Source organism: Quercus lobata, chromosome 3 (assembly GCF_001633185.2).
Source record: "Quercus lobata isolate SW786 chromosome 3, ValleyOak3.0 Primary Assembly, whole genome shotgun sequence".
Classification (NCBI taxonomy): domain Eukaryota; kingdom Viridiplantae; phylum Streptophyta; class Magnoliopsida; order Fagales; family Fagaceae; genus Quercus; species Quercus lobata.
In genome coordinates this window covers 69,652,569-69,675,150 of record NC_044906.1, presented here as the reverse complement: position 1 = coordinate 69,675,150, position 22,582 = coordinate 69,652,569, and the positions used below count along the sequence as shown (strand labels likewise).

Genomic DNA, 22,582 nt, shown 5'->3' with positions numbered 1-22,582 from the left:
AAACAGATCAAATACTCCTCTCTCCTAGTAACGCACACACTCTCTCCCTATTGGATCTTCATTTGTTCGTATTTCTCTCTATTGGGTGACTTTCTGAGCTTGAAGTTTTTTTTCTCTTTTACTTTCATCTGCTCTTTTCCTCTTATTCTAGGTAGATTTAATTTTTGAAACCTAGGGTTTTAATTTTTTATTTTTTTTGAAATTAGGTTTCTGCATAGTGGTGTTTTGTTTGAAGTATTATGGATTTGATATATCTATATGAAATTGTATTGCTCTGTATAGATTCTCCATTGAGAATATAAAATTGGACTCAGATGGTTGAAAGTTCCATCTGAGTCCAATGTAATAGACATACTAGGATATTTTTATTCAAGTCTCAGTCTAATGACTAGATTTAATTTTAAGTTCTCCAAAAGCTGATTTTATTCTTTTATTTGTCAAAACAGGATTGCTTGGCCGTAACCAAGGTGAGGTTTCTATCTCAAAACTTGTTTGTATAGAATGGACAATAAAATAGAACTGTATGAGTAATTGTTCCTCAAGTAATAATAACACAAGCAGAGGAATAACCATGTACTTGGGCAATTGGTTGATCTCAAAATCTTATGCTTGAGGAAATTAAAAGTAAAAAAGTATCGAATTTTTTAAGGTCATAACACTTTCCATTCTCTAATTAAATACTACCTTACATGCATGCTGACCATTATTTTCCCTTTGCAAGTTTCTTTCTTTTCTGAACTCTTGCATTTTTCCACTGTCACTATTCATGTATTTATTCTATTAAACTTCTATAAGACCAAACTTCTTGGTGCATACACCATCCATAATTCCTTACCTATGTAATAGACATGCTAGGATATTTTTATTCAAGTCTCAGTATAATGACTGGATTTAATTCTTATTAACAATTTTACAATTTTCTCAAGCTCTCTGATGGCTTTGGCAAGACAAATATATTACTCTTGTATTAACTTATTTAATTGTAGGTAGAGCAAGATCTGGCATTATAGAGCTACCTTGTGGTGCTGGAAAGTCTCTAGTTGGTGTCTCTGCAGCTTGCTGAATAAAAAAAAAAAAGCTTCCTTTGCTTAGCAGCAAATGCTGTTTCTGTGGATCAGTGGGCTTTCCAGTTCAGGCTATGGTCAACCATCCGAGAAGATCAAATTATTAATTGTGAATTGTGAGATTAGGGAGAAAGTAATGAGGGTTAGAGAGTGAGATATCGTACAAGCTAGCACTAGTAGTGTCATGATTATCTTTCATTTTTGTCATGTTGTTGTTGTGTTTTGCCTCAATGTACAACAATATAAGGGTGAAGAACCTTAGTTTGCCATGATGCTTGTGGGTTATTTAAATTCATTTTGGTGGTATACCAACCCTATTTGGACAGATTTAAGTCCTTGTTTTTTGTAAGTTACAATTTAAGTTCCATTCTTATTGGCATGGAGGTCTATATGTAAATGTAATAGATACATGTGAAAGCTCTAATGTATGTTAATGTTATATACATTGCTCGTCATTTTGTTGATTGCTTTATTGTGCTGTTCTTATGTCCTCCTCTTTGGCTCTTTTGTAATTTTTTTTTTTTAAATTCATTTTTCATATTGTATGGCACATTAAGGTGTTTATGAAAACCTGTTATTTTCCAAATGAAACAACAAGAAGTGTCTATCCAAATGAAAACCAGTTATTTTCCCTAATTAACACAAGTATCAAAGAATGAAAGTTTCTAAAAAAAATAGTGAAAAGGCAGTCATCTTTTGGGTCAAGCATACTGCCTGCTGCTTGCTGCTTCTTGCAAGAAAATATGATTAGTCTTTTGCCTGCTGCCTGCTACTAAAAATTTCTGCCTGCTAAAATTTCTGCTTGCTGCTTGTTATAAAAAGCATTAAATAAATAAAAATCTGCATACTTTCTCTTGCTGCTTGGACAGCAAAACTCAGCAATACAAAATCTGCCAATACGCATTTATTAAACAACAAGAAGTATATGTCCAAATGAAAACCTGTTATTTTCCCTAACTAACACAAGTATCAAAGAATGAAAGTTTCTTAAAAAAAATATTAAAAACTAGTGAAAAGGCAGTCATCTTTTGGGTCAAGCATACTTTCTCTTGCTGCTTTGACAGCAAAGCTCAGTAATACAAAATCTTGTTGCTTTGACAGCAAAGCTCAGTAATATTTGATGATTTGCTTCGTTTACTGCTTTTGGTGCCCTTGTTGGCCTTCTTGCCCTTTCCACCAAGTGGTTGAAACTTTGGTGGCCTTGATACATCAAACTTTCTGCCATTGAACCCCATAGTAGCACCACCACCACTTCTTTGACCAGCTACACCAATAGTGCTCCCAGAGGCACTTGTTGGCTACATAATGAAATGTAGTAGTTAGTAGGATGGTCCAACAATATCAAGTAAGAGAAAAAAGAAAAAAGAAAATAGAAATAAGTAGAGGTTGATAAGCTGCAATACTTGGGATGATGATGGTAAGGAATCCCAAGTCTCTCTAGGAGTATGGAAGCTTGGTTGTGAGGAGGAAGAGAACCACAGGTGGGTAAGTTGTAATTACCCCTAAAATTTGAGATAACTCACCAATGCTGAGCAGTAACACTTTTCTTTGCATTTAGAATTGGCTGATTTAGAAAATGTAGTTATAGAATGCAATACCAGGATAGATCGTAACACACCCAATGCATGCCATACAGAGTACAGTTGAGCCACAAAACTTTCTCCAGACCCACCAATGCAGTATAGGAAAGTTAATCATATCATCAATAGCTAGAATATTCTAGTAACTAAGCACCCAGCCAAGCAAAACAAAGTAACATTAAGTGCAACATGGGATGCTATCTCTCTTTCACGGAAAAAACTGGGAATATATTTGAAATATAATGTCCAAAGAAAGATAGCTAAGAGGTATATGGATCAAAAGAAAATAATGCAATTTTTGCAATCATAGTGATACAGCTGATATGAGCTTGGAATACAACCTCTGTCCAACAAAACAGGAGGAGAATGAGAAGGTTCATGCTGTTCTTGAAGAAAGCCCTCTGATCTTATTCAGGATATCAAGGCTAGCATTGTTGAATGATCTCAACCAGTGCTAGAACAGCAGAAACAATGTGGACTGCGACAAAATAAATGGTTTGTGTGAACAGTAGGGCATAATTGCCAAAGTTAAATGTTAAGATGATCACTAGAGACTATAACTCCAAAGCTATAGCTAATTTAGTGCAGAGTCTAAAATCTCAAGCCAAACGGGGATTTAGTAGGTAAAGCAGAAGTGGACATTGTAATGTTCAAAATTGTTAGCCTGAAGAGCAGATGGAAAACGTTGATATTTTTATGATGACAAGATCCTACATTTTAGAGAAGGCTATGATGGGTACATGCTTGAAGCAGAAAAAGCCATATTCAAGGGCCATTCCAATTATGTGCCTTCCCTCATACCATTAGGTACTGGGTTATAGGAATTCAAGGCTCTAGGCCAAGGAGAGATAATTGTATCTTACGTAAGATTTTCAAACTTACATCTGTATTAAAGCGTTGAAGGTGTGCATACTATGACTCTTCCTAAATAGTGTCACTACATCATAAGAGAGAGCCATCAAAACACAGCTTCCTATCTTAGTTTCTCCATCCCTTTCTTCACAAATAGAATTCAACGATCACATTGCAGTTTTGATTGGTAAATACTAATCATTTACACATTACAGATTAAACCCACAACTTCAACATCTTCCCCTTGCTTGTTAGAGGGAAAGGAGAAGCCATTGGTACAAAGACCAATGGCCATACTAATTGACAATCTTAACAGAAATATAAACTAGGAATAGGCCAAGGAACTAAAACAATCAAACACTTATTTTTTTTATAAGTAATTAATGAGTTTATTAAAGAAGAGTAGTGTTCAAAATGTAGAGCCTCTTAAAGAATTACAATCATAAATTTAAAAGGACCCCAAAAAATTCATTGTACAACATTCAATTTGCAGATTTAGGAAACTAGATTTGATCTCTTAACTGGTTTTTCCATGCCTTCAAATGTTCAGTTATTCAAGTCCCTCCAAATTGTCCACATAAGACAGTGAGGAACTGCCAGATGCTACTTATGTTCTGATTATATGTACCTTTCCAGAAGCAATAACATCTATCACCTTCTTGGCATCAACCAATGTAACCCAAAAGCAACAGAAGGAAGGACCACAAATCAAGACCTACTAAGCAATGAACCAAAGGTGTATTGATTTACAACTGATCTTTCACGTATACAACACCAATTGACCAAGACCATTGATGTGCAGCCTGTTGATGAGGGTTGCTTGCATAACAAATCCATTTCCTTTCTCAGTGTTGATCTGAAGTGGCTCAGTGACAGGATGAGGAATAAGAACTTTGAGGCTTCATGTCAGTATTGAGTAAAAGCACTAGTTGTGGTTCTTGGAACCTACATAAAGCAAGTTATTAGTGGTAATGTGGCTGATCTTATTCATTGAAAGAATGTTTTTGGTGCCAAAAAGTACCAAAAAGAACCAGCAAAAGGCTTACTCAGTTATGTCTTTAAAGCATTTGAGACAACCACTGTTATTGTACTTTTGGCCTATGCTATAATCTCTCTGCCTTTGGAATCAAACAGCATACGATTATCATGGTGGGAGTATTATTGTTGCTGTCATTCAAGTTGTTGCTGTTTCTGCTGTCTGTAACTTCAAGCAATCCAGGCAATTTGAAAAGTTCTCCCTAAAGAGTGGAGACATCAGGGTGGACGTATTGAGAGATGGGCAGCACCAACATATTTCAATGCACTTGTTCGTATTGTCACTGCTAGTCATAATCATGGTGTTGGCAATTGCAAAAGGTCTGCCTCTGGCTAGAAGACAACTTTGGCTTATTCTATGAAATACATGATAGTTTTCATGCCTTGGCTAGGGATCTCTGATTGTGAGACAATGGAGTAAGACATAAGTATCTGCACTGACAAAACAGGTACTTGTACATTAATGAGATGAAGGTAACATAATTTTGCCTTTAAAAGAAGCGATGAGGGAAGGTACTCCCATAGAACAGTATCAAATGTTCTTGATATATAAAACAAGAAGCAATTGGTTTAAACACAACCAATACTATTTACAAAGTAGATTCTGAATCACTTGTAAAGATTTCTAGAGCCCTACCAAGAAAGCAACCCTTTCTTGGGCTTGTCTTTGATATGAGTATGAATATCAATAAATTCTATAATCCATGTTAGACTTTGATTCAAAGAAAAACATAAGTGGAGTTTTAGTGAAGATGAAGAATGAGAAGGTTGTTCATGCCCACAAGAAGGGAGCCCCCAAGACTAAGGGATATATATTCAAGAGACCACATTCTAGCCAGCCTTTAACAGGATATCAAGGTAAAAAGAAAAGCTCCCCCACCCCCCCCCCCCCCCCCTCCCCTTTTCTCCCCCCAAGGCCAATTCAATAAATAAGACCAATCCTATGACAAATCAATAGCTATTCCAACAAGTGCTTATTAGTTTTATTAAGTATCAAAAATTCCTATGAAATTATAAAAATAAAAATAAAATAAAAAGTCATTCGTCCTTGAATTTTCATAGGAATACAGTTAAGAAATAAATGACCAATGACATTGAGGGTGAATTTCATACATTCAAATGGACAAAGAAGTAACAAACACCATTACTTTGAGAATCATATTAGAAAACTCAAATTTAGTGGATCAGAAAACTTGCACCAAACTTGACTAACCAGAATATCAGACCATTTTTAATGTTAGTTATATTTTTGTCATATTCAACAAATCAGCAATGTAGAAGGCCCTAAATCATACTAACTAAAATTACAATGAAGCATATGCAAACTGAACTCAGAGCAAAGTGACCTCATGACTACTCTAGTATTGAAACCAAATTATATTACCAACAATTATTATAAGTTAGAGAAAAGAAAAAAGAAAAAAAAAAAAACACATTTACACATTGAAAAGTTACAAAAAAATACTAGTACTTTTTTATTAATATTTTACAGAAGGAAATTCTATGCCATCTTTTCATCAGTTGGATAATTGGTATAGAAAGATGATCGATTGTCAACAAACCAGACTTTAAATTTTTTGCTTCAAAGGAGAAAAACACCAAAGAAATTATCAGAATACTCAGTTCCCAAGGTTTTGCAACAATGCTCAAGTCATAGTACATCTAAGTATAATGGTAACTTTGGCAAGAGAACAACACCACAAAAGGAATTAAGCAGTACGGGTACGAATTAAGCATGCCATGATCAAATGCAAAGCAAAGGGAGGCCAGAGTGGCTATTGCTTCCCATGGGATTGATTTTTTTAATATTTCTTTCATGTATATGTGTGTGTATATATATATACATTGGTTTTTTTAATATTTTATTATATATATATAGAGAGAGAGAGAGAGATAAACTTTTGTACTGTATGCCCCAATTCTTCCACTGTTTTAGATATCAAAACCACATAATCCCATTTGAAAGCAAGAGGTTTTGATGGGATTAAGTTAACATTAAAGGTACACCAGGAAAATTATTGGTCCTTACTAAGAGAATTTTTTGCTTGCATTAAAATTTTATTATTAGCCATACCTTATTTGAAATATACATATATTTTCCTTCAACTGAATATGTTACTGTCCCCTTAAAAAAAGACCCTAGGTGTGTTCATTAGAGAGAAGCAATATACATAAAATTGGCCTAAACAAGGTGGCTAACTAAAGAGAGTATTTAAGAATGTATGATCATATTCCAATGTAGAGAAAAAGAAGTTGATTGATTTCATGACAAAGTGACTATGAAAAGCTGTGGGCCAAGTGTACTAATTTATAAGTTAATGCCTTTAATTTTGGGTGACTTGGCCTCCACAAAGCTATACATGTCCTGGCCCAGGCAGTAACAATCTCATGACCAGGCCACATATAGTTACAAGCTAACTTGTGCACAAATCACCTCTGAGAGGGCTTGTTTTAGGTGACTGTTTTATCAACCTAAAGCTCAAAGTAAGTTTTAGTTCGATCTGCAAGAAGGTTAATCAAACTTTGATAGAGTTTTAAATAGTTTAATTCAAGATATCCCAAGCAGAGTAACACACAAAGTAATGCTTATGAACATACCTCAATGACCTAAGCAAACTCTGGGAGGCTGGAGTGAGGGCAATCAGGTACTTTTATTGAAATTGCAACTTGGTCTTTGCCTTTTCACTCACTTGTTAAGAGCATTCATCTTTTCTGCAAACAAGATCACAAGTTCTTAAGCATAAAGATTCTTCATGCAAGTAAAAACATCAGGCACATGCATAAAGGGTCCATTTCCTATGATTGTAATATAAAAATTCCCTACAAATTAAATAACTTCTACATTGATGGATTTCATCACAAGAAAATAAAGCATTTAAAATAAAGTGTATTTCCCTTGTACTCTTTATAACTCATAAAGATGATAACATAGTTTGATATAGGGAAAGAGTTGTAAATGGCAAACACAGCTGAACAGAAGGTATATGTGCTGCATGTAGGACTTAGGAAACTTCCTAGGGACATTAAAAGCCAATCTTCTTAAGTGGTCTCCATAAAAGGCAAAGCCAAAGAATACTTGCTGGTGATGTAGTAACAAAAGGGGAAAAAAGAGTAAACGAAATCAACATCTAACATGATAATTTATGAATGCTAAATTTCACATATGTATGCATTTACAATGAAAAGAATGGAAGATTGAAACATAATCATGAAAAAAAAAGTGAATTTAACCAATCACCTTTCCTCAACTACCAATAGGAAGCATCATTCTCTGGGGCAGCCTCTTTCTTGAGAGTAATAGCACAAGACAAGCGGCCTGGTCATACTGAAGTTTGATTTAAAGCAAAATATTATGTTAAAGATAACCACTACATTGATGTTGGTTGAAAACACAGACATTATGTTAAAAAAAAAAGTGAACAGAAAATTAAAATAACAAAACCATAGTATGCAACTTTAAGAGCTGACATGAGAGAACATTTGTTGCTCTGATACTCTAAATCTTAATACTCATACAAATATTTAAAACTCAAAGTATTAGAGATATAGTGCACGATAATTGATCATGCCTTTTTGCCACGGCAGTCACAGTTATGATGGTGGCAACTCCGGAAGGTCTGCCTTTATCAGCTACTCTTACATGTGGCATATTCTATGAAATGCTTGATGCCTGATTAAACCATGGTTCGAGAACCTTCTGCTTGTTACACAATGGACTGAGCCACAAAAAAAAAAAATTTTCACTGACAAAACAGGCACTTGATAGTTAATGAGATGAAGCTAACAGAATCTTGGCTTGGTAAAGAAACAACGAGGGAGTGTATTTCCTAAGAAAAAGTAGAAAATGTTTTTGTTATAAGGCAACAAGTTTTTGGTTTCAACACAACTAGTACAATTAACAAACAGGATTTCTGCATGACCAGTTGAAGGATTTGGAAGCCATACAGCAAAAGTACTACATTATTGGGCTATCTACGATTTAGGTATCAATATCAATCAAATCAAGAAAATTTTTGAGATAATCTAAATCAAGGCCCTCAATTCAAAGAAAAATAGAAATGGGGATTTCGAAAAGAGGAAGAGTAAGAAGACTATATGCACTCTCTAGAGTAAACAACAAAATGTTCACCGGTGACAATGAACATGCAGCAAGAGTGATAGCTTTGGAATGTGGGATTCCCAATCTTGATGAGGATTTCAACAATGAAGCTGTAGTAGAACAGGGAATTTTCAAAAAATACTCACTGGAAGAGAGAACTGCCGGTATGAATCATGTACTTATTCTAAGAGAAGAAAATTATTGGGCTTTCCATGGGAATCCAAGGCACTGAAGTGGCAAAGGAGAGCACAAATACTGTCATCCTGGTTATTTACTTCTGTGGTGACAATTTTGAGTTGGAGAAGGTGTGTATCTAAGAACAGTCAAAAGTTCATTCAGTTCCAGCTCACAATGAATGTTGTTGCCTTTGCATCAACTTTAGCTATGGCCACACAATGACTTCATAGTAAATCCATCAATGAAAGCAATTTATAACCAGAGCCATAGAAGTCTTACTGATGTTGCAATGTAGGGCATGATCCATTTTTGGCGTGTGTGAGATAGTGAAAGAAACCCTCATTTTCAACACTTTTTCCTCTGTCAAGTCTTCAATAAGTCTGACCCTAGGCAACTGGAGAAGAACAAATTTAGGGGTTATTCAAGAACAAGATGTTTTTAATAATTCTAAGGTTTACCATAGGTTTTCAGCTAGTGATGGTGGGCTTAGAGAAGTGGTTTGCCAATTGTCAGTACCAAGAAGCTGATTGGGGGCAGTGGGGTGCTTGCGTTGGACTTGCAGCTTTTGTCTTGGTCGACTGCTTTGGCTCTTCAAGTGTAGTGCAGTTTCTGGCAAGCAGTTGTCTAAGCAAAGATGCTCTGCTTCCTGAAATAGTAAATGATAATCATTGCAATAGTCCCCCAACTCCAATCCCACAAAAGAAAAGTATCTAAGATTCAGCCAATAGTTCCAAATCATTTTTAATACATGAATTTTTGTTTTAGGTGAAGTGAATATTAAATTTAGTGCTAAGGGATATCAATTCAGGAGAAAGGTTCCAGTTAGCCTCTAACATGAGGTATCTTCAAGATCATAAGGAGAAATAACCATTATTTATATGAGAAGAACAACATAAAAATCATATTTCATTCAATAAGACAATTTATTCTAAACTTGGCCAACTGGAATATCAATTCATTTGATCTTATTTATATTTTGTCATATTTAACAGAACTACAATATAGAAGGCCTTATGTCATACTAACCAAAATTAAAACAGTCCAAGCTCTATTAACCTCATGACTACTCCCATATTAAAATCAAATTATATTTCCAACAATTACTTAGCTGGTATACATATAATGTGAACTTAGTACCTTCAAAAGGGTCGAAGATTCCAAGAGAGACCTCATTAGCATCTGAGTGACCTTTCAGAACTGGTGCTAAGTATTAATAAATTGATAAATCATAGTCCAAATACACATGTTGAAGAAGAGCAGAAAACGAATGCAAGTCCACCAGGATGTGTGATTGTGTGAGCAACATATTAGAAAGAGGAGAGAGAGGTAACAAACTTCTATCTGTTTACTGCTGGGGGAACATTTACAGGCAACAATAAACTAGAGTCATTAGGCCCCAATGCCCATTTTATGAGGCTGTTCACTACATTATTATCTGAAAAAGAAGTCAAAGCCAAAATATCCATCATTCCCAGCTGAGCTTGCAAGCTGAATTTACAATGAAGTTGATGATAGTAGCTGCAATTTAAAAGATAAATCCTCAACAACCAGCTAACAATATAAAGATTATCTCTAGCACAGATTCATTGGACTATAGAAAAAGGAAGAGAAATAGCAATCCAATTGTGCAATCTGTACCGTATTTTACCATTATATATCCATAGTAACATTTTATCAAATACTTGGAGTGCTTACCTTTATACTCTCTACCAAAACTTGTTCAAGTCTCTCCTCATTTGCCAATGGCATTGCCCAACTTACTGCAGAGGCTTATCCCACGTCTGATTGCTCTGCCATTCCCCTCTTGATTTCTGACAACCACAGCCAAGCCTACATTATTTTGATCACATGACGCATCGAAGTTAAGCTTCACTAGTTGATCAGGTGGTTTGGTCCAAGCACTTTCCCTTTTTTGCTCTTTTGTTCCCCTCGTAGCCCCAAGTGATCTCAAGTTAGAGTCATACTGTGTGTTAAGACGATGGACTAGTTGATTTATGCTTTCTTTAGTCTCTGAAACCAGAGCTTTCACCCGTGCATCCCAAAGGATTTTCATCGCCACTACTGCATACAGTGTGAATTCATCTTTGGTGACTCTTTCTGCTAATAATTCCTTTGGGGGGTCAACTATTTGTTCAATGAACTCCTTTACAGATTTAGCTTGGATCATTTCAATGCGAAAACCCCATCTACCACCATACCACGTTCCTTTGGCATAGGGACAACGTTGAAATAGATGTAAGGCTGAATCTTTTGCTATTTCACAAAGAGGGCAACGATCGGCATTTTGGGTTTTAGAGCGTTCGATCATCTTTCGCTTGAAGGGAAGAACATTTGCAGCCACTCTAGATAGAAAACATTTTAATCTTTCATCAAAAGATGCTTCTTTTAATACCTTATCTGTAGTAGAATTCCAAGGGGGACATATGCATGCCACAAGGACCCCACACCTTCTTATTGTAATTTCTGCTGTTTCGCTATAGTCATTTGAAATTTCACACCGAAGAGTAACATCATTCCGATCGCCTAAAATTATGTGTTTCAATAAGTTATGTCTATCACTTACATAACGAAACCACATAAAATTTAATGAATCAAGTGGAAATCTACATGTCGTGAGCCTTTTTTCAAAACCATTAATGAACAAGTAGATAGAACAACGAAACACTTGAGATACTAATGGCACATTATCCTTGCGTTTTACGTTGAAAGCAACACATAAAGCAAATGATGGAAATTTCTGACCAACTGAGAATGATATGGAACTTCCATGACTCAGATGGTTGAACCACTTTGGAATTGTAGTTCCTGGAAGTGCAAGGCTATAACGAGACCACTTAGAAGCGAAGCCCAATTCAGATGAAGAGCCCAATTCAGATCCAAACTCCTGATGTGATGATCCCATATTAGAATAACCACATACTAAATTTCGTGGAAGTCCTATCACATCTCCAAGCTGCTTGCAATTAACAAAATTTCAGTTCAACAAATTTAGTAAGGAAAGTTAATCAAAATTGTTTTTTTCTTTTATATAAATTAGAGAGATACCTGACTAAATAATCTTCTTCTACATCGTGAATTCAACAAATTGCACCCTATTGCAAATACACTTCTTATACAAGGTGGAAGCCTTGGAATTTCCCGAAGGTTCCGGCAATCGTGAATGCAAAGGGTCTCTAATTTCGGACATCTACGTGCAATTTCAGGGAGGGTAGTGATGTTGCTGTTACGGATACCTAAATATTGTAATTTGGGGAAGCAACCAGAAGTATCCCTGGCTTTTGGAAAATTTTCACAATCATACAAATAGAGCTCCCTAAGATTTTGTAAATTAGAGATGTTACTTGAATCTTTCACGTTTTTTAAACTTATACACAAGCTATGAAGGCTAATGAGATATCCTATTGATGAAAGCAACGCTAATATTTTCGTTCTTTGCAGAACACTTCCACACCAATTAAAACAAAACGTTTTAAGAGATTTCAACCGGAGGTTTCTTGGAAAAATTCTAATATTTTGGCATCCACGGAGATCCCATAATTCAAGCTCTTCAAGAAGTCCATTAGATTGATGAACCTCAACTAAATTTATGCATCCATAAATTTTCACCTCCTTTATGTTTGGAGAAATCACTGATAAGTCCGGTACCTTTGTAATATTTTTACAATAGGCGAAATCCATATATTTCAATTTTTCGAACCGACATCTCTGTATAAGAAGGAAAGTTTTTGAAATATATTAGTAAGAAGAAAACAAACTTTAAAATGATAGACTAAGAGCATAGGTTAATAAATGATCAATAATGAATTATAATAGACATTTTTTTCCCTTTTAAAAAAATATAATACACATTTTTTAAAATAAAAATGCTAAAAGTATAATAAGTTTTCCTACAGAAACCTTACAAAATCATGTCGTAATGAATATATAGATATATATATATATATATATATTAGTTTCAACCTATGACGTCATGAAAAAATGTGCATATTGCAATGAATGTGATTGGTATCAAATAGTTTATTGATTTGCACCATAGACTCATCATGGTTGTGTGAACATTATTTAATATTTGTGCACAATTTTAACTTTATTTGTGGAGAAAATTAAATGAAGTCCAGCCAACCAACTAACTGATAAATCCCGACTAAATTTATGCATCTATAAAGCTCCAACTTCTTTATGTTTGGGGCAGTCACTGATAAGTCAAGTACTTTTGTAATATTTTTATAATGTGCGAAATCCATATATTTTAATGTTTCAAACCGACACCTCTGCAAAAGAAGATTTTTTTTTTTTTGAAATTTATTATTAAAAAGAAACAAAATAAGGCTAAGAACTCATTTCAAAAAAAAAAAAAAAAGGCTAAGAGCATAGATTAGGAAATAATAACTCTTTTTTTTTTTTTTTTTTTTGAGAAACAGAAATAATAACTATTCAATTATGAATTATAATACACACTTTGAAAATAAAAATGTTAAAGGTACTACAATTTTATAAACATAAAGCCTTCAAATTAATGTGGCAATGAATGTGATTGGTAGGTTTTAACCACCTCATAAATGAATATTTAAATTATCTCATTATAATTTGTGACACATCAGTTTGTATGTTCAATGTAGTAAAACTTGTACTATCTATAGCACTATTATTTTTTTTTTTAAATAAAAAAAACATTTGTCAATAGTTAATTGATTTGCACCATAAATTTGTTATGGTTATGTGTACATTTTTAAATATTTGTACACAATTTGATTTTATATATTAAAAAAAATAATAGAAAATTTATTTTATATAGTATTAAATGCATGGTTTTGTTTTAGTAACAAACAGAAAAATGCACCTTAACTTATTCTCTAAAGGTACTCATTAACAAAAAAAAAAACTAATAAGAATTTATAAATGCTATGATTATACCTCGAAATGCTTGTCCAATTCAATGTGGCTACTTTGCATGTTAAGTGCAACGAGTTTTGTAGGTTCATAGGTGGACGGCAAGGACGATAAAGGAAATTCATTCCAATCAAGTAACCTTAACCCATTGGGAAGATATTTAAGGTCTTCACAAATTACATTGCGAATTGTCAAATATTTGAGGCTTTTCATCTTTCCAAGACTCAATTGCATCTTTCTTGGATGTGGCAAGGACAATGTTATGCCTCGAATTTCATCTAATCCCTAATTGAACAAAGAATCACATGAATCACATTAGACAACAAAACATATGGTTATTAAATTTAAAACAAAATCATCTTCAACATTAAAATGATAAATCAAACACAATGAGAAAAAATTATTTATATTTGCATTGCGAGAAAAGGAAAAAGGTAAATCAAAAGGACTTATACCGTATCTTCGTTTAATACTTCAGAAGCATCCTCATAACACAATAGCCTTCTATATTTTTTTGACACTTTTGATTCTTGTCGAGCAATTTCCAAACCCATTTGTTGTATTAAGTCATGCATCAATAACTTGTCAACTTTTGTAATGACTATGAGAGATTTATCGATAAGTTTTTCAATATCATAGTATGGGTCATGAAAATTGCTACTTTGTAATATATCTACAACCAAATTCTTGTAGAATCCTTTAAAAAAGCATGCAATATCAAGGAAAATTTCTTGTTGAATTTGATCCAATCCATCGTAGCTTATTTTAAGTACCTTTTGAATATCCGAATTAGGAATTCTTTTGTACTTATCTAAGGCACTTTTCCAACATTGTAAATTTTTGTCATATAAATCAGCACCTATTATTTTTAAAACTAATGGAAGTCCTTTAGCATAACCTATAAATTGGTGTACGAGCTCCGAATAATCTTCTGTAGGCTTGTTTCTTTTGAGTGCATGTTGACAAAAGAGTTCACGAGATTCACATTCATCTAATTTCTTAACCTCATAGTAAAATAAATGAAAATCTTCTCGCAGAGTAGATAGCAACTTTTTCTCTCTTGTTGTGATAATAATTCTACTTCCAGAAGCAAACCAATTGCAACTTCCAAGCAATTTTTCTACTTGTTCTAATTTGTCCACATCATCTAGAATTAAAAGAATTTTTTTGTACCGAAGCATTTCCATTATCACATTGCTTCTTTGAGCTATACCATGCACTTTCAATTTTCCAGCCCTTAAGATCTCATAATAAAGTGCATTTTGTAGTTGGAGTACACCATCATTTGTTTTTGAGTTTTCTCTAACATCCTCTAGAAAGCTACTTCCTTCAAAACGATGTGCAATTAAGTTAAAAATAGCTTTTGCAATTGTTGTCTTACCTATTCCAGGAAGACCATGGATCACTAACATGCGGACATCGTTTGACTCAATATCTAAAATACGACTTATTTCCTCTATGCGAGAGTCTATTCCAATTGGGTATTTAACAACAAATACTTGTGTACGATTTAATTTAGCACTTAAGATCTCTTCTAAAATTTCTCCAATAAATCTAAATTGAGGGTAGCTGCCAATCACAAAGCATTTAAAACATGTTAGAAAATAGAAATATGATCTTTAATTGAATTCAAAACGTTTAGTTTGTGAACTACAACATAAATTTTGTTAGTCAAATTAAATGGCATGTAATTCATAGATTTGAGAACTATCATTACAAACTTTTTTTTTTTAGGTCAAACATCGACTTTAGGCTTTTAGCACAAAGATGCATGGAATATCTACTTTGGAAAGGAAACAAACTCATTGAATATCAACTTCTAACACTTGAATGAATTTATTATAAAATTTAGGGGAAATTTTCTAAACATGACATGAGAGAAGTTTCAAATTAATTGATAAGAGTATCTATCATATATTCTTCCCTTTCTATCACTAAACCTTATATTCTATTTAGCTCACTACTAAAGATATGATCAAAATATAAATTTTTTATAATCTCTTTTCTTTTCTTTTTTTTAATAAAAAAGCAAACAAGAAGGGTTTTTTTTGGGGGTTGTTGTTTGTTTAGCAATAAAATTAATTGGTGATAACAAAGTAGAGATTAAACACATACTCATTTTTGTAATGCCAACCAGATATATGGCTGGCTTCATTTAGGGCTGCCCTCCATCTTTGCACCTTCTCTTTATTATCCTTGAATATTTTTTCATGCTTTGCGAGTGCTTCTCCAAACTTTTCCTGTTGGTTACGTACATCTGATGGATCCACCTTGTAAAAAACCGGTAACACCACTTGGCCATTATTCTTACACTCAAGAATCTTGACAAGTTCATCCAAACACCAAGTGGAGGATGCATAATTTCTAGAGAATACAATTATCGAAAACTTTGAACTTTCAATAGCTTCAAGAAGTTCAGCGGAAATTTTTTCTCCTCTTGGAAGCTCATCATCCATGAAAGTGTTAATACCATTATGACGCAAAATACCATTCAAATGGCTGGTAAAACCATTGCGGGTATCTTCTCCTCTGAAACTCAAAAACACATCATATATGCATCGTTGGGTGAAAGAGGAAGAGGAGGTTCCTCTGGTGGTCGAAAGGGCCATTGTGATTTTGATGAAGAGACAGTTTAGAAAATCTAAAAGGAAGGGGAGAGCATAAAGTAAATAAAGATGTGATGAAATTAAAATTGTAAGAGTTTAAGAAGCGAAGTGAATGAGAAATAAAAAATTAGAGATATTTCACAATGGTTTTTTGAGAAAGAACGAGAATTGGCTTGAGAATGAGAGAGTCATTGAATTGAGTTTTAGTTGTTGTGATGCCAGGCTAAAATAAGTAGTATTTTTTTGGAACACAGCTTATGTCCAGTGCTCTAGTGCACTGGACGCATTGTGATTGTGACATGTGTTTAGAAATGGACACGTGTCACAATCAGTGCAGCTCCAATGCACTGGAGCAGCCGCACCCATTTTTTTGATTGGTAAGTGATTTTTTTGGGTACACGCGCTTTCTTTGATCCAGGAAAGTTCGAAGAAATCTCTTTGCAGTATCAAAATTTAACCCAAAAAAAAAAATAATAATAATAATGTGGGCCAAAAATTTAAAACGTGTTGGGTGGGTCTCAATGATCCATTTCTTTTGTTTATGGAACCTATTTCATTAGTTTATTATATCTGGGAGACTAGGACTAGCATATCAGCAGACAGGCAGAGTCGTTAGAGATAATATATAAAAGACAGGCAGAGTCGTTAGATATAATATTTTATATTATCTCTAAGACTCTAACTACTCTGCCTGTCTACTGATATGTTAGTCCTAATATCCCAGAGATAATATTTTATATTCTAACCAATAATTTTTTTTTTTGATGGTTAACCAATAATATTTTATCTTTGGCGTTTGAACTTTGGAGTGTAGCTGGAAGCTGATGTGCATTTTCTGATTAAAACTTTCAAAATTTTTGACTCAGTAAAGTACGAAGAAATATCCGCTGGGCCGGGTGTAAATACTCTGCATTTCACTTTCAGACCTGGTTGAATTTATCTGTATTCTGTATGACCCAATAATCAATCAATTATACTTTGTCTTTATGAAATGCATATGTTGAAATCTTTGAGTCTTTCTACCCAGGAAAAAAAAAAAAAAAAAAAAAACCGTTGAGTCTATATTGGTTGGTGATGTCATTCTGTTATACGTACAGTTAGGAAGCCCTATCACATCTGTTATAACGTATTATAATATTTTGGCGTTTGGACTGATTTGGCCCAATTGAATTCGATTAAAGGTATTTGCTGTCGTGTGTTTGTATATTATAATACGTTAAAAAGTAAAAAAAAAAAAAAAAATTTATATGGAAACATTAACAAATGCCCTAAAGACAATGGTTTAAGAATTATTTTTAAAAATATTTTATTATTTTTAGGTAGTTTAGAAATATTTTATGAAAAAATAATAAAACAATTAATTTTTCTAACAGTTTTATTTTTTATTTTTTATAATTCTCATAAAAGTGACGTTTAAAATTTTCCTAATATGGTTTATTAAAAATTGCTCTAAAGATACCCTTTACATGACTCTTATAATGAATTTTCTACATTAGGGTGCTATGGTAATTTCCAAGTTGTAAAGAGTAGTAAATCACTGCACATGCTAATTTTTTTTTTAATGGGAAAAATGGTTTCATGATGTTCGTAGATTCAGTAAGGTTGTGTCCAAATCTATCAATGCCTCAAAATTAAGGTTTTGTTGACAATTTGACTCCCGTATCATGTTAGGAAACACTAGCTTTGGCAGTCCCAATATCTGATTCACTGAGTGCAGCGATTTTTTTGTTATTTACCATATGTTTGGTAAAATTTCAATGAGACGTGTGATGTGTAATACTTTGTTTTCAATTTTTCTTTTTCTTTTATTTTTGATGTTTTGTTATGCAGCTCTTCTATCAAATTTAGATTATCGTAATATATTCTTGTTGATAAAGTGTTCAACAACCTCAACTCCATTCCTTACAAGCTTCCCATAGCACTGCATCTATACATGACTTTTGCATTGAAAACGCAATCTTAGGATTGTATTTTCTCATTGCTTCAATTGTCAGATCTAGCTTTCCCTAGAAAAACAACGAAAGCATGCCATGTAAACAAATCTGCAACATTTAAAGAGAAAACTTTATATGATTGCTATAAGTTTAGCTATGTTTAAATGCAAAAACCCATTCTAATTGCTCATAAAATCCACGTGGGTATTTTGACCTCTAAAACTCAAGAATATATTATATTTGCATAGGGACAATGTTTAACTACAAAATTGGTTGTAGCATAAAGTTACAAACATAGTTAATAAAATAAATATTACTACATATTTTGAAAATCCAACTGTTGAATTGCATGTTCTTTACACTCTTAACACACATGTCAAATTTTATATCAATTGGATATTATTTACTATATAATCTATAAGTATATATTTTATGTATAATTTCAAACTACAAAAACTTGCAATTTAAATAATTTATTGATAACATAGCTATTAATCTTTAATTTTCTATATATTTTGTAAGCATGAAGGATATAAGAAGAAGATGTAATCTAATGGTAGATTTATCAAAATTCACATTCAATAAAAAGATATTGAGTAAAGTTGTACTCTGAAGCTACAACTAATTTTGTAGCTAAACTTTGTCCTTTGCAGAGTAGTGTGAAAGAGGAAAATGAGTCTCTTTTTTCTGGTAAGAAAAGTCATTGTGATTTGGATAGACGGTTAGATGATCTAAAAGGAAGAGAAGAAAGAAATATGTGGTAACTTAGGTAAAGGAAAGTGAATGAAAAATTAAAAATAAGAGAGATTTGTCTCAAAAGGATTTTTGAGAGAGAATGGGAATGGTAGATTGAAGAAATTGAATGTTAGTTGTTGTGAGGCCAAGAAGACAACGATGGTCTATTGTGAAAATACTAACAAACTGCTTATAGTCTTATTCACTTTTTAGAGAATGTAATTTCACAGTTGTGTAGCCCAAACGCGTAATCTGAAAAAACTGATCGTCACTTTAGTGTGAAATACTATTATGGTTATGGAGACTTGGAGCGTAGCTTACATTACAATATTGATTCACTTTTGCATAAAATATAACTTAAAGAAAGTAGGATACAATTTCCTTTCTCTTTTTTGACCACCCCACTTATTTTTGTTTCCTTCGTCCTTTCTCACTTTCTTTTCTTCTTTTTCTTTTTCCTTTTTGACTGCCTTCCTCATCTTTTCACGCAATGTATTTGTATTTGCATACGATGATACTGTTAAGTGGTGGCAGTGGGGGACAGCTGGGTAAGGAAGGATTGGCCATATAGAATCAGTGTTGGTCCGTATGAACACGTACATTTCATAAGATAAATTATTGTTGCATCCGCTCAATTACACACTATTATACATTTATATATATATATATATATATATATATATATATATATATATATCTAAAAGTTAAAGTGTAGTATTTATTGTTATTACATTCCAGTTGAGTCATATTTGTGACCATATCATCTACTTATTTTCAATTATTTCTCTCTTATTTTTATTTTTTATTTTTTTATTTCTTAATTTTGTAGTTTACTATTATATTTTCTCTAACTTTTCTCATTCCTTTTTACTTTTTCATCTTCCCACTACTATCAACATTAATATCACTCTTCCTTTCATATTGACTTTTTTTATGTCCATCCTCTTACTATAAATTTGCAATTCTCTCTCACTCTATACATATTTTATCACATAAAAAGGTTATTATTCTCTCTCTTTCTCATTTTTTTTTTTGGGTATCTTTACTTTATATTGATAAATTTCAATGTTATTTAGAACTCTACTATTATTCTCCCTCTCTCAATTTTATTTCCCTTGTTTGTGTGGATTTTTTTAAATTTTTATTTTTTTATGTTTTATATCTTTACTTTAGGTTGATGAATTTGTGTGTTCTTTAGAACTCTACTTTAGGTTGATGCATACCCCTACAAAAAATAAATAGGATCAAATTGTATTTCACACTCCAAACTTTTTGGTTTTGTATTTTTAAGTTGTTATTTTTCTTTTCTTTTCTTTGATAGTCAAATGCTATCATGTTGCATTATAAAGATAATATATAAAAATATAATGTTATTCAATTACATAATATGACTTGGATAATTTGGTGTGACTATATCTTTTATTTTGATTATTCTTCTTCTCATCTTATTTTCTATAAATTTATCTAATTCAAGTCTCTCCCAAAAAAATGTGATTATTCTCTCTCAATTATTTATTCTTTTTTGCGACTTAACTTTTGGTTGATGAATTATTCTACTTTTTTTATAACACTATTTTGGGTTAATATACAATTTTGTGCATGTTTTTGAGTTTTCCATCACAAGCCTTTTCTCTCCATCTTATAGCTTTTGTTTGATTTTTTATTGACATAATACTTAGTAATTTTGAAAGTGAAAATTAGAATTTATATCAAAATACAATCTTGCTATGTATTTGAACGTGTTTCTCAACTATTTAAGTAATATCAAGTGTAATTTTGGGATGAGTTTTAATTATTACGATATCTCATTTAAGAAATGAGAAATTTGAATAATATAAAGAGTTTAGTTGTAAGAAAAAAAAAAAAAAAAAAAAAAAAAAAAAAAAAAAAAAAAAAAAAAAAAGGTAAACACAACGTACCATAATATAATTTAGAAAAATATAGACTACCTCAAAAAGAAATAATTTCAATCAAACACATCTAAAATAATTTTAGAATTTTTTTGATTTTTAGAGAGAACAAATTATACATCATACAACAATTACAAAGTGATCATATATTCTTATGCATCGTATGGATCTGCAACTAGTTTTAATTTAAAAACTAAAACCTTTTAGCATCTCCAATTCGACAGAAATTAAATTACACATAACTAAACTTTATTGCCCCTATATCGTCCTACATTGATATGAGATACCTATAAGGCTATAACCACAAGGAGATTCTGCACTGTTATAGAAAGCCCCGCTTGATCTAACACCTGAGAATTATTCTATTTTGAAATACATGGTTTCTGAAATATGCTACAAAATCATAGATGAGAGACTGTAAATTTTTTTAAAAGGCAGATAGTGGACAAGAGGAGATGGGGTTTGAAGTTTGAACCACATACATGAGGTATTACAAAAGATGCTATTGCCACTAGCTAAACTATCACTTAAACCCGATAAAACTATGGAACTTGTCCAGAAAAAATTATATGAGCTTCTTTTTCTCAAAAAAGGTCTTCAGGTGCCATACTTGCAAGCCTGCTACTGATAAACAAACAATAAGGGAAAGAAAACTCAACCAGGCCATCCTGTTGTTAGTTGTTTTGTTGAGCACCTGCATTTCTTCTTCTCTGAAATATAAATCATAAACAGCATTGGTTAAAAAGAGATGGATATCCCACTTTTCATGAACTGTAAAAGAAATACAATAAGTTTTCTTACCTTTCACGGAGATAAAACATTTCCTCCTGAATGGAAATAACAGTATCATACATCTTCTTCAGTTCAAGTTCCATGAGCTCGCATTTGAAATAATGACAAGAGGATAAGTTCCTATCCATATTGTGAACACAACTTGTAATATCTTATTCAAAAAATTGCAACACAATGATAATTAAATTAACTAAAAATGAAGGTCAGAACTAACTATATTTCTAGCATGATTGCTTAGCACAAATGGACTCGAGTCTTGATAGCAGCCAATTTGGGCAAATAATGCATAAGGGTAAAACCCTGCCCAAGTTCAGAGAGACCTCACTTAACTGAGATCAGCATTGGATAAGACATAATCTCTCTCTCTCTCTCTCTCTCTCTCTCATAAGATAGAGACATGAAAATTACCAATTTAGTTTCACTTCCAATCTCAGTAATCAACTATCCAGATAAACCTATTCTCAAAAAAACTATCCAGATAAACCATTTCACCAATAAACAAAAGTGCAGAAAAAAGAGAATCATTTGCATGAACTCTTCATGGTAAGAGAAATTGCACAAATAAAGATTGTCTAAGAGTAAGTAGATAACGTTGAGGATATGCAAATGAAATGACTTTGACGCTAACAAGACGCCATCAGAAAAAGAAAAAAAAACACACACACACACCAAGAGGCACAAATTAGTGCAAGAATCACTTATCAAAAAACAAATTAGTGCATAAATACCCAGAGAAAAAAAAAATTCATATGTTTCACATTGCTCCACACATGTGAAAATTAAAATAAGTAAAAAGGGGGGTCCCTAAGCTGGGTTGAAATCACCCAATTCCCCACAAATATCAAGCACATTATCTCATCCATATTTAAATAGAGAGATATTAGGGAAGCAGGTACATCAGTTTTTAC

The 22,582-nt window shown here is 32.8% G+C and overlaps 2 protein-coding genes and 2 long non-coding RNA genes across 14 annotated transcripts in view; 1 reads left to right on the top strand and 3 right to left on the bottom strand.

Moving 5' to 3' along the window:
- On the top strand, positions 1 to 1,520 carry LOC115978688. The gene is made up of 3 exons (XR_004088814.1): positions 1 to 85; positions 447 to 467; positions 987 to 1,520. It is a non-coding gene; the product is annotated as an uncharacterized LOC115978688 (long non-coding RNA).
- Positions 1,521 to 3,841: 2,321 nt separating this feature from the next.
- LOC115978785 (TMV resistance protein N-like) overlaps positions 3,842 to 22,582 on the bottom strand; it is a 56,859-nt gene continuing 38,118 nt past the window's right edge. The window contains exons 3-11 of one of the 11 annotated variants that reach the window (XM_031100650.1): positions 13,722 to 13,982; positions 11,853 to 12,512; positions 10,503 to 11,760; positions 9,945 to 10,325; positions 8,777 to 9,453; positions 7,770 to 7,856; positions 7,130 to 7,243; positions 4,543 to 4,963; positions 3,842 to 4,441 (exon numbers count right to left, since the gene is read on the bottom strand). In XM_031100650.1, the coding sequence (XP_030956510.1) occupies positions 10,540 to 11,760; positions 11,853 to 12,512; positions 13,722 to 13,982 (2,142 nt within the window). In that variant the 3' untranslated portion in view covers positions 3,842 to 4,441; positions 4,543 to 4,963; positions 7,130 to 7,243; ... (2 more) ...; positions 9,945 to 10,325; positions 10,503 to 10,539. Of the gene's footprint in view, positions 4,442 to 4,542; positions 4,969 to 7,129; positions 7,244 to 7,769; positions 9,454 to 9,944; positions 10,326 to 10,502; positions 11,761 to 11,852; positions 12,513 to 13,721; positions 13,983 to 14,152; positions 15,629 to 22,582 lie in introns of those variants that run through there. The other 10 variants (XM_031100648.1, XM_031100653.1, XM_031100649.1 and 7 more) reach the window with 10 other exon arrangements.
- Positions 15,718 to 16,422, bottom strand: LOC115978788 (TMV resistance protein N-like). The gene has a single exon (XM_031100662.1). The coding sequence runs from the start codon at positions 16,304 to 16,306 to the stop codon at positions 15,776 to 15,778; it is 531 nt and encodes a 176-aa protein (XP_030956522.1). The 5' UTR covers positions 16,307 to 16,422; the 3' UTR covers positions 15,718 to 15,775.
- On the bottom strand, positions 21,475 to 21,787 carry LOC115978790. The gene is made up of 2 exons (XR_004088869.1): positions 21,684 to 21,787; positions 21,475 to 21,592 (listed from the first exon to the last, which is right to left on the bottom strand). It is a non-coding gene; the product is annotated as an uncharacterized LOC115978790 (long non-coding RNA).